Here is a 12,579-nt window from a genome sequence, read left to right as displayed (position 1 = left end):
TCACTCTAGATCCTGCTCTAAACAACCCGGGGGGGGGGGGCGCAGGGCCAAAGCCACCTGCCAGCGCCCAGACCACCTACACAAGCCGCAGAAGCGGCCACGACAGCCCCAGGCGCGGCCTTGCACGGCTGCCGTTCCTGCCGGCGCAGGGAGGGGCCCGTTCCGCGGCGGGCAGCGATGCGTTCCCCCCGCCCCGCAACGCCGTTGGGGTGCGTTACCGCCTTCGTGCGCGCCCTCCCGGGCAGCGCTGCCGCCCGCCCCGCCGCCCGCTCCCGCAGCACGGCACCCCCCGCGTCCGGGTGGGGGCGGGGCGGGGGCGGGGCCTCGCCGTGACGCTCCGCGGGGCGGGGCGGGGCCGTACAAACAAGGTGGCGCCGGGCGCGCCGCTTCCAGGCGGGCGAGGCGGGCGGCGGCGGGTGCTTGGTGCCCCGCAGGCCTGCGCTTCCCCCGGCGCCCATGGAACAGCGGGGCGGGCGCTGCCCCACGGCCCCGCGCCCCGGCGGTGAGTGATGCGGGGGCGCCTCGGGGAGCGGCGGGCGCTGCCCGGCGGGACGCGAGAAGTTCGGGGTGGGAGCGGGCGATGGCGGAGGGGTTCTGCCGCCCGGCACCTGCTCCCGGCAGGTGGGAGCTCTGCGCCGCTCGGCTGCGGGGCGCGTCCGACCGACCGTGCGCAGCCTGCCGGCACCGGGGAGGGGGGACGCGCCGCTGCTGCCCCGCACCCGCCGTACGCGCCGAGCCGGGCGCTGGGAGGCATCGCGGTCCGGGGAGGGGGGTAAAAGAAAAGAGAGACAAAAATGAAGCGGCCGGCAGCGCCTGGCTGTGGATCTGTCCGGGTTCGGCCCCCGGACACCCTGTTCCTTTACCGTCTTGTGGCTGACGGAGAGCGGCATGCAGCGGCCGGGTTGTGGAAGCAGGGCGCGGGGCTCCTACTTGGCCCCGGAGCCACTCGCAGGAGCTCGGCCGAGCGTCTGGGGTCCGCTCCCACGCGGAGTGCCGGAGCCGCCGGGGCGCAGCGTGCGGGGCTGCAGCCTGGGAAGCTGCGTGCGGCTGGTGGGTGAGGTGGTCCCTGGGGCTGGCCTGGGAGCACGAAGCCCTGACTCGAGCTCGCTCCTGTTTCGAAGGACCGGCTCCCTACGATAGCACAGAGAAGGCTTGGTTTCTGCAGTTCTCTTCCAGGTGGAAGAGTTCTGGGTTGGTCTTGCCTTCCTGATCATTCAAAAGACCTGGAAAGGGCACCTAGCTAAGGACGGGCAATACAACCACCTCGGTTGACTGGAAATTAAAATATGTGACTCTCAATCCTCTCTATGTTAGTGCAGTAGGTTGAGGGCTTTCCCTGTTCCAAGGCTGTTCCTCTTTGGATACTGGGGAGGGAAAAAATACCTGGCAAGTTCCTATGAGTGCGAGGCTTGAATGGCATGGGGATGGAGTGTCTGCAGGGATCATCCTTCTGGCACAAGAGACCCGTTCGTTGCCCACTCCCAAGGAGAGCCTCCGCAGTACATACGGCAAGCAGAACACTTAGTAGAACAGGTTCAATTCGGTGTATGCCCATATATTGTCTGGCTATCGAACTTAATATGTAAATGTATATAAATACAGTAACTATTACAATTTACAGCTGCCAGCATTTCTTGCACTCTTGAACAAGTGCATTTCTCACACTGCTCAGAAATGAGCACCTGTCAGCAAGAGCGCAGTTACTGACATCAGCTTTAGCTCTTCCTTACACATCCTCCCTTTCAGTACCTGCCCTGGGTTTTTCTTCCTTTGTGGAAGATGAAGAGGTTTTTGAGATTGCGTAGCCAAACGAATGCCTCTGGTAGGTCAGCAGCAAGATTATGCATCGAAAGCAAAGCCAGCTGCTGCAGTGGAGAGGCACTATTTTGACAGAGCAAATTTCGACCCTAGCATTGCCAGCTTCCAGTCTGTCCCCTCCTTGTCAGGATACTACCTCGGTTATTCTGATTTAGCCATACGCTTCTACAGATACCACAGAAAAACAGACTGGGTGGAAAACAGTTTTCCAGTACACAAGAATACATGTATGTATAGATACACATAACTCTTCTGCTTTTTGTTAGAGGAAACCAGAATTTTTTTTGTTAGTCGGACTAGTGTGGGGTCTCTCCCTTCCCTCCTCCAGAAATGCCACTCAGAGCCAAGAAGCTATCAGAGCTCAAAAATCTGTCACAGCTGATGAGTTTCCATGAGAAGTTTTGATAATTACAAAAAGAAAACTGAAAATATGCCTGGACAGTCCAAAATGGAAGATCCTGCTGGGTCATCTCACTTCTTGCTCCAGAGCATGAGGGTTCCCTCCAGGTCAGCATGTAGTGCTTCACTTAGTAAATTGATTGGTTTAGCTAAGTCTAATTCAGTGACGACCTCATCAGTACCCAGTCTGCTCCAGTATTATTCTGAAGGCAGGCGAGTTGAAGACACAGAAATCAGCTTGGAATATGAACTAAAAGATGCTGTGGAGGTTTGGGGGTTTTGTTTTCATTGTTGTTTTAAGTGTCTTACTGATATTTGAAATGGGGCCTGCAGCTACAGAGAGTGGCAAGAGATTGCTTGGTAGAGGAAATGAGAATGGGATTGCTTATTCTGCTATGTTCCCTTTTTCAATACATCCAGTTAAGGTGAGCCTTTGTCTGGAAAGGAAGCAAGATGGGACAGAGCCATGCTTTCACACAGGCTGTTTTCTTGGGGACAGCTTTAATGAATTAGGAAGTAACTCTATTAAGTGTGCAGTAGATTTCTTCTTCCTAATTAGAATGTGACCCATTTTGCTTGGGAAGTGAGGTGGGGAGTAATTTCTGGATTTTGAATTGAACATTTGGGTTTGTGGGGGATAGAGAAGGCAGTCATACAGTGTACGCCTTCTCTTTATGAAAAAAATGAGTCCTGACAAGTATTAAAAAAATTGCTAGAAGGTGGTAGGGGAGTTCCATATCAGCATTCAGTGCAAAAATTTCTGTGCATCCTGAGCTTTTCAAGTTTATTTTTATTCTACTGTAATGTCCCATTTTATTTTTACCTGCATGAGGTTCTCTGAAATCTAGGGTATTCTCTCTTCTAAAAAATGTTATGATCTCTTGGCGTGAAAGATTGCAATGGTCCCTTCTGACCTTAAGAAAAAGAGTATATGTTATATATAACTACAGTCTATTATAAATTTACTACTTTATTGCTCACACTGGAGCTGAACTGCTTCTTTTGAAGTCATGAACTGGTGACCTAGCTAATTTGTATAAACTGTATTTATCACAGCAGGTGCAGAAATGTAGCAGATTTCAGCCAAAAATACTTCTTACCAAGTCAGCCCTTCTCAGCTTCTTAAGTTCCCCTAACCAACATTTAGAGACTTTTTAAAGCATATTTCTGAAGTTTTAGAGCTGATAGACAACATATCATCTTAACAGCACTGAGGTTATGATTTGACTTCTTATCATGCTGACTATAGAAGTTAAAGCCATGGATTAATCTCTACTGGTTGTGCAGCATTTTTTAATATAATTTGGGAAATGTACCTAGACAATATCATTTAGGCACTGTAATACAGGTTCATATGGTTACTTATCTTTTCATCTCCCCTCTTTATGCGTAGATGGAAATTTTATGTATCATGAGGTGATCAATAGTTTATGCCCCTAGAGGTCTATGGCTTCAGTAGTACACAGTTCTATTTAATACATTTGTCTCTGTAGCACTCACTAAAGCAGGCAATTACTTGTAGTTAATTACTGGAAACTAGAATTCAAGCGTTTCATTGGCACATGTTTAAAACTTTTTTTAAAATGTGATTAAAAAACAGTGTGAGGGGGGAAGTGTGGAAAGCATTTTTTCATAAAGAGGGCATTGTGAGACAGTTTAATAGTTAAAAATAGCAAGATGAAGAATACATTTCCAAAGAGAAAAATGTTTCATAAACTAGATCAGATTTTTTTTTTTATAGAAGGATTTGCTCCCTTTCTTTTCTGACTCTTGACTGAGCTTTAAGTGATAGCTGTACTACAGTTTTATGGTAACCAGATACAAAGTGTCACTCAAAAGAGCTCATATAAACAACTAAGGAACACAGCCTATGGCAGACACCATCTATTCTTAGCGGGTAGGGATATATACTGTTCATATCGATGAGTTCTTGAAGAATTTCAAGTACACTACAATTGATGTAGTTCTGTTTTTTTTTTAAACACATCACCAAATACAAATGTTCAGATCGCTGACTTTTCATCAGTCTAGAAAGCTGTTTATAGAGTTGGTTAGCTCAGTTATGGATTTTTTTTTTCCCCAATATCAGAAGCCAGCATAGCAGATGTGTGGGTTGTACTGCACAGATAGTTTTAACCAGCAGTGTTAGTCTTATATTTTGCAGTATTGAGTGCCCAAATATGTGCAAAGGAAAATACAGTCCACAAACTGTCCTGAGGTTCTATCACATCTGCAAAACTTAATACACTTTACAAGAACAGACTGTCTCCCTCAGATTTTCTGCTCTAATCTCCCTCTAGAGACAAACTTTAGCAACTAATCTATGGTTCTCATTCAGGCCAGACTGTGCTTTTTTAGATGCTTGGGCAAAGATCTCTCCAATGAAGGGCTTCAGTTCTGCAAGGAGAGAAACTGAGGCCATCTGAAACTTAACCTGTTCATCCTCAGTCCATAGAGAACCATAAAAACACAGCGTCTCTTTAATGGAGGTGAAGCCACCTTCATGTTCATGGAAAACATGTAGTCATCACTCTCCCAGTCACTGTCCTGGCAGTAACTGTGTCCCATTAGCTCTGCTAAACATCTCGGTGTGTTGTTGTGGGGTTTTCTGTGCAGTATCCTCCCGTCAGAGTTGCCAGCAGCCCCTACCTGATGCTTACTGGCTGCCCTACAAACACTCCTCATGGTCCTTCCTACCCACTTCGGGAGCTGACTCGGAAGTTCTTCTGAAAGTTCAGAGCTAAATCCACCCCCAGCAAGAATGAAGTTATCAGTTCAGGCAAAACTGCCTTATTCTGTTAATGCTAATTAAACTAAAAATGGAATGTAATCTAGGTAGTTTAGGCCATACCACTGAGCAAGGACAAACATACTGAGGCATTAAAGGATCTTGGTAATGTGGTAAGAGACAGTCAGAAAAGTCGTGAAATAATGACACATTTCAAAGAGCACTGTAATAATCTTAAAAGTAGATGAAATACAGCAGCTGTGGCCCTCACACCGCATTTACTGAGAAAAGCTTCCATTTATTTCCAAGTTGCTATTTCTTTTGAAGAGGTTTTAATCATGAAAGCTGATTTGATTGGCAATGTCCACATTGAATCTTGTTGAATAAATAGTATGGCACATTTTGCTAATTAATTGGAGAAGCTGAAGAAAAGATTAAGCAAAAGCAATCAGACTTTTTGAAAAGCCCTGGTGTAATGTTCAAAGCACCATTTAACATAAACTGTGTTTCTTTTACCAACTTGCTCCTTTAGTTGTAACAAATACAATAGTAACGACTGTCAGTTAAATTTTTGTACTGATCTGGAATACAAAGTCATTGAGTGAAGTCATGTATGCTCTGCACGGCTTGTGGAGGCAGTGAAAAGAATTCTTAAAGCAGAAAAGTAATTTGGCAGAGTAGCTGCTATAAACTCTTCAGTGCATGCTTATTATTGTTGAAACAGTTTTTTGGACCCACAAATTATAAAGCTATGGAATAAGAGTTTGCATCATTTTATATAAACTGCTGTAATTCTAGCCACTAAACTGCAGATCTGCATAAAGCATTAAAGAGGACATAAAAAAAAAAGCTGAATGACAACCAATTTATATGCAGTTTTATTCCTGGACACCACTTTGCCCACACAACATATGTTTCGTGCTGAATTTAGAGGCACACTCATGTCCATTATGTTGCATTAGTCTAACACAACAAAATCATGATCCAGATATCAAACCTATACAGTTTGAGAGAAGCAAAAGAGAATTGAAAGAAAAGGTAGACAAAGCTTTATTGCTTGCAAGCAAAACAATAGCATATAGGTATTCTGAATTGCACAATTACTGATATGGTTCATTGAGTGTGCATAAACACAGTAAGTGCTACAGGCAGTGTAGCAGTGCTCTGCAGTGTAAGAACACCTGCTGCACACCTGAACAAATAGTTGGGGAGGAACAATGAAATTCGGTGTGTCTGAGACAGCACGAAAGGATCTTCTATTCCAAGGTCTCATGTTTCAATGGAAAACAGTTGCTTTTCTTTAAACAAAAAGCTGTGCCTCAAAAAGTATCTGAGCTAGGAATGGGAAGGCACTGAGGCTCAGAAAGCTGTCTGAGGTGAGGCCCTTGGTATCGCACCTGTAACATCCTACAAGTCTGAGTTCAAAGAGCAATGCCAGCCAAAACAAGAGTAGAGCTACGGTTAAAAGACACCTTGCTGTGTCTTGTATTTGCCCCAAACATTCCCATGCTATACTCAACCACAGGAAGGCTTGAATAAAAAAGTTGGCAACAGAGTGGTATGCAAACTATGAATTAAAAATGAGCAGTCCCACTGAATTGGTGTATGTATAGTTCATTTAAAAAAAAAAAAAAAAAATCCCAGTGATGTGTTGTCACTAATGTCTGAGACCAGCAGCTAAAAGTTAATCTTTCCAGAGACGGCCGGCCTATTGCAGAACTTGCCTATTAGCATAGCATATTTCAATCTGACTACTAAGAAATAAAGGTTGCTACAATTAGGCTTTAACTTAACTCCTTTCAACGACAGTTCAACCTGTTCCTCACTGGAATCCTATTATGCTTTTCCAGTAAGGTGTTAAGACAACAACCCAGACTTACTATTTATGGAGCTAGTGACTCTTAAAATACGCTCTGAAGTAAGTGGCTATTCCCTTAATCTGTGACCTTAAAATTCAGTAAGAGTTGGTGTCTTGTTGCTCTTATGTACTGAGCTGCCCATCAGCCAGTGATCCAGTCCGGCTGGTGCTGTACCACTTGCTGACGTTGCTGCTGAATGTGGATGCAGCGTAGCTCACTGGGGACATCCGCCATGAATTTACCTGTATGAGTTGTCTGTCACCTAGTGTCCTCCCACCAACACCCTCAGTGTGGGGGCTAATAATTAAGATTATTTCTTGTTAAAACTGAAGTAGATTAAGCTGAGAAAGATTAACAGGAATTGTGAGGACAGGGAAGGAAAGCAGAAGATTAATGACGACAGCCAAAATGGAGCTCTTTCAGCCAGATAAAACTTAACAGTGACCAAAAATGGAAGAACAAGTTCCTCTGCGAAGTTGCCTCACATCAGACATCACAGAACAGCCCAGGGCATGACCTTGGGCCCAAGGCAGGTCATGCCCATGAGCTCAAAGCCTGCAGGCACACAGGGAAGCACACACTCTTTTCACTGTCCATCTATCATGACACTTTGCTTCCCTCTCCTGCCAGCCTTAATTTCTGCTTCCTAACAATATCACTGCCTGGTAGCCATTTAAAAGTGATTAGAAAAAGGGAAAGCATAAAAGTAATAATCAGTAGCAAACATCAGGAAGCAGACCTGTTCCATTCGAGATGGAGCCATGACCTCTGCAAATGCAAAGCTATCAAACAGAACTTTCTAGATCACTCGGAAACACATCATTAGTACTTGTCACACTGGGACTTAGCTTATTGTGGAAAAGTCATTAGTTTCTTTTCAGATTCTCTGGAGAATTTCCAAAACCTAGCCCTTGCATTTCCTCAGGTTGTTCATATGTAATTTCATATTTCGGCCATTGTTAGCTGGTACAGTACACACTGTTCCTAGCTTAAATCCATAATTACAGTAGCCTACCTAAGGGAAAGTAGTGAGGTGCTCTGCCGTTGTGGCTTCCACTCTTAAAAGAAGGTAGACAATACGAAAATCATACTTACAACAGCCCTCCGCTGAGGTTATAAAGTCTTTGGAAGGCATCTTAAGTTAAGGAGCTTAGATTGTCATGCTAAGAGCAGATTGTGTATAGAACAGCTATGCTATGTATGAGGCCATTAAGATTTCTCTTCAAACATTGAATTAAAAACACCCTGACCTTTAAATGGAGTTCAGTGGTGGTATTTAGTGGTCTTTGATAAAGTGTAAAGCTGTTTAGATCACAGCAGCTTGCTGGCTAACTCTGCAAATGACCTTCAGAAGTATCCATTGTGCATTTTCTTTACAGAGTATCATGACTGGAACTGCAGCTCTTCTAGCATTTTGTTGGTGCAGTCGTGTTATGGTCTATGGTTTCATTCTCTTACCTTTGTGCAGGAGCAGAGTGCGTACCACCTGACACTATCCTTAGAAACTCAAAGTACAAAGCAAATGTTAACTTCACTTAAAAATGACACAAAAATTCAACTTTTCCTTGGTTTATTACTCACCCAGAGCTCTTCCTAACTTCTTCCTAGAACGTTACCTTCCCACGGTTGGGCAGCGTGAGGCTTTACTTCTAAGGCTGCTGTCAGATGGTCCTGTAGGAGGCTGTAATTCCCAGACTTCCTACAAGACCCCCAGCCTTTAGGAATGCTCTTTTGGTCCATTTCACGCCTTTTCCTTATTATGTTTTGTTTCTAAGGTAAATCTATTCTTGCAGGAAAAAAAACAGCTTAATTCTCTTGTGGCTGTGGTTCAACTCCAATGAATCAGATTTAAAAATAATAAATAATGTTGAGTGCAAGAGAAAGATTCAGAATGTTCATGTCTTGTGATAACTGGAAATCATTTTCTCATGGCATTACTGTATGTGCCTGTCTTTTAAAGAATTAATTATATCAAATGATCTATGAGCCTAGAAAGCTGAAGACGTTTATTAAGTTGTGAAAAGCAAAAGATACTTGTGGTGTGCCTTTAGCAATTATAGGTCTGAGTGTAAAATAATGTGTTTCTTCTCTTTCCCTCTTTCAGCAAAGTTTCTGTTTGAGAAATACATGTTCACTCGGCAAAACAAAAACAACTTTTAAAGGTTGTTCTCTGTGGAAAACACTCTATGCCCCATTACCTGCTGGAGTGAAACCAGACTAAGAACTTCTGTCATGGCAGCTTTTCTGCTGGGAGCTGCGTTGCTTATTGTTCAACCTCAGATAGTGCCTTCCAGACCGGCTATAAATTCTAAGGCTGAGGCTTCTTCTCAGTCTGTTCAGAGAGAGCTTTTAACGAAAACATCTCAAAAAAATTACTTCAAGGAAAACATTCATTCTAATGGATCATGCCGGCAGCTGCCACAGACTATCATTATTGGAGTGAGAAAAGGTGGGACAAGAGCTTTGCTAGAGATGTTGAGTCTCCATCCAGACATTGCAGCAGCAGAAAGTGAAGTTCACTTCTTTGACTGGGAAGATCATTACAGAAATGGATTGCGGTGGTATATTAATCAAATGCCATTCTCTTATCCCCGTCAGATCACCGTGGAAAAAACTCCAGCGTATTTTACATCACCTAAAGTGCCTGAAAGAGTTTATAACATGAACCAGTCAATGAGACTACTCCTTATTTTAAGAGACCCAAGTGAAAGAGTACTATCAGATTACACCCAAGTGTTCTATAATCACATGCAGAAGCACAAGCCGTATCCATCCATTGAACAATTCCTGATTAAAGATGGTGAACTCAATGTGGACTACAAGGCAATAAACAGGAGCTTGTACTACCTTCACATGCAAAACTGGCTGAAGTATTTTCCTCTTGATCGTATCCACATTGTAGATGGGGATAAACTAATCAAAGATCCTTTCCCAGAAATAGAGAAGGTAGAGAGATTTTTAAAGTTATCGCCACAGATAAATGCTTCAAACTTTTATTTCAATAAAACTAAAGGCTTCTACTGCCTAAGGGACAGTGGTAGAGAGCGTTGTTTACATGAGTCAAAAGGACGAGCACACCCACAAGTAGATACCCGGTTACTTGAGAAACTGCATGAGTATTTCCACGAACCCAACAAGAAATTTTTTGAGCTTGTGGGCAGAACATTTGACTGGCACTCATTTGTGGCAAGTTAGTGGTAAGCTTCAGAACCTGTGTTCCAGTGTACATGTAGAAATTTTAAAAAGGGCATTTAAGCTATAATTTATTTGTAAAATCCATAAATACTTCTGTACAGTATTAGAGTCACAGTTGCCATATATACTAGTTATATTTTTCTACTTGTTAAATTTGAAAGCATTTTGTATTGTTTTTCATGGTTGTTAACATTGTGTATGATGTGTCTATATGAAGAAACTAAATTATTTCACTGCAGAAGATGATCTCTTGAGAATGCGTTGTCTTTTTAATAAATAAGATCATTTCAACAGAACCCTTCAGAATTATTTGAATACTTTGGACTTTCTGGACTATTCTGTACTTTCTCCTCTAATGCTAATGAATATGCTAAACTTCACATTTCCATTTTTCTTGCTTTAAAATGTTTTTTAATATTTTTTTCACTTGAAAATGTTGTAGTTATCAAACTGTTCCATCTTGCTTTAAAATAATTTCCTAGTAAAGTGGTGGTACTTATACATGTTGGGACATGCACACCCAAAGGACAATGGAAGTCTCTGTGTAATATGACACATTAACTGCTGTACTTACCTTTGTATTTACTGTTACAACAAACGGGCCTCAAATTTTTTGGCAGTACAGTGCAGGTTTCGTGGCAGATTTTTAAAGATTCTGTGGGGACCAGCTCATAAAATCCAGAGTTAGCTGCAGAAATATGGTCAACCTGAAAGCTTCCTCCAGTCTCTGAATGTATGCATACTTCATAAAGAAGGAGGGTTGAGAGAAGAATTTAAGCAATATAGGTACATTTTCAAGGTTGCTTATGACTCTTCCTACATTTTATAGCACATTAATGCTTTGCCATCACTGAAAATGAACACTTACACCAGATAAATTGGTTGGTCTGCATTCCAATAAGCAGCAACTTCATTCATATAAATATAACCACATTTGTCCCCTATTTAAGCCTGTTTCCTATGAGTTAAGCGGGTGCTTCATGCAACTGAAAATTGCCCATGGACTACTGTTCATTTAATCTTTTGAGAACCATGATGTCGAGTCTTGATTAGACTTATGTGTTGTGGGATTAATTCCAATTCCAGGAACTCTTATGGTCTTCCATCTGCTAAAAATGGAAGGTAGATGCTAGTACATTGGTGAAAATTAACAGCTCTCCCTGTTTACAGTAGTTATGACGTCCTGTTAGCCATCAGTTTCTGGAGTTAGTTAATCCTCTTTCCACATAAGGCTTACTATGGTACTTTCATTCTGAGCTCCTAATTTTCGTTTTATGATCTTGAGTTTAGCTGTTGAATGTGCAATAGCAACAGCCTGCAAATTTGAACTTGTAACTGATTGTTACAATCCTTTATAAAACTTAAATGTAGATTTTTTTTTTGTTTGTTTCTGGTGAGATGGTGCAAACTTGGGCACTATGACAAGGTACTGTCTGGATGCAAATATCCCATATTATGCTGCTTGCATGAAAATTTGCAGATGCTGCCCCTTTCTCTCCCACTCCTTGTGCACCTGCCCAAGCTGTATTCAACCTCAGAGAGGTTGGTCGTGTTTTATAAAGTAGACCTTTGACAAAAGCCTACAATGAAATCATATTGTACTCAATAAAATATTTTATGAATTGCATCTTTTCTTTCTTATTTGTTCATTACTTTCTAGTTTGGAAGACCAGAATTTAGGATTCAACTCCAGTTTAGATTCCAGTTAAATGTTCAAGTTTAATGTTCAATGTCCGGCTCAAGAAAGATGAGGAGCTACTGGAGAGAGTCCAGGGGAGGGCTACAAAGATGATGAGGGGACTGGAGCATCTCTTCTATAAGGAAAGGCTGAGGGACCTTGGCTTGTTTAGCCTGAAGAGGAGAAGGCCGAGAGGGGACCTTCTAAATGCCTATAAATATCTTAAGGGTGGGTGTCAAGAGGATGGGGCCAGACTCTTTTCAGTGGTGCTCAGAGACAGGACAAGGGGCAACGGGCACAAACTGAAACAGGGGAAGATCCAGCTGAACACGAGGAAGAACTTCTTCCCTCTGAGGGTGATGGAGCAGTGGAACAGGCTGCCCAGGGAGGTTGTGGAGTCTCCCTCTCTGGAGATATTCAAGACCTGCCTGGAGACGCTCCTGTGCAGCCTGCTCTAGGTGACCCTGCTTTGGCTGTGGGGGTTGGACTGGATGACCCACAGAGGTCCCTTCCAACCCCGAACATTCTGTGATTCTGTTACTTAAGAATTTAGCTGTAGCCTAGTGGATTGATTGGAAAGCAGTTTGCTACTGGATTGTGCCTTTATGGTCCATTGCTGACCCAGAATATACAACAAGGAGGGAAAGTTTCTGGTGGCAGTAATGTCAGATCTTAAATGAGGCAGATGCCAAATATAACAGGGTTATAGTACCATCATGCTCTTATTAATGTTTTAGAAAAGAGAAAATCAGGGAATTTTGTGTAAGGTGAGGCAGTATTTTTTTTCTACAGTCATTATTATCCCATTTCCTTGCTAATGTGATCTCTGCAGGAGCCATCTGGACCTATGAGATTTTGTCTCAGATGAAAGTCTTCCCACCTTAGTATAGTCTTACCTTCAC

General features: G+C 43.0%; 1 protein-coding gene across 1 annotated transcript; it reads left to right on the top strand.

The window, feature by feature from the left end:
- Positions 1–406: 406 nt before the first annotated feature.
- HS3ST1 (heparan sulfate-glucosamine 3-sulfotransferase 1) lies at positions 407–11,594 on the top strand. The gene is made up of 2 exons (XM_075422158.1): positions 407–502; positions 8,909–11,594. Exon 2 carries the CDS (start codon positions 9,037–9,039, stop codon positions 9,997–9,999), a length of 963 nt encoding a protein of 320 aa, XP_075278273.1. The 5' UTR covers positions 407–502; positions 8,909–9,036; the 3' UTR covers positions 10,000–11,594.
- Positions 11,595–12,579: the final 985 nt, after the last annotated feature.

This window comes from Opisthocomus hoazin, chromosome 5, assembly GCF_030867145.1.
Source record: "Opisthocomus hoazin isolate bOpiHoa1 chromosome 5, bOpiHoa1.hap1, whole genome shotgun sequence".
In the NCBI taxonomy this organism is placed as follows: domain Eukaryota; kingdom Metazoa; phylum Chordata; class Aves; order Opisthocomiformes; family Opisthocomidae; genus Opisthocomus; species Opisthocomus hoazin.
The sequence above is the reverse complement of the archived record's forward strand: the minus strand, read 5'-3'. Positions and strand labels throughout refer to the sequence as shown.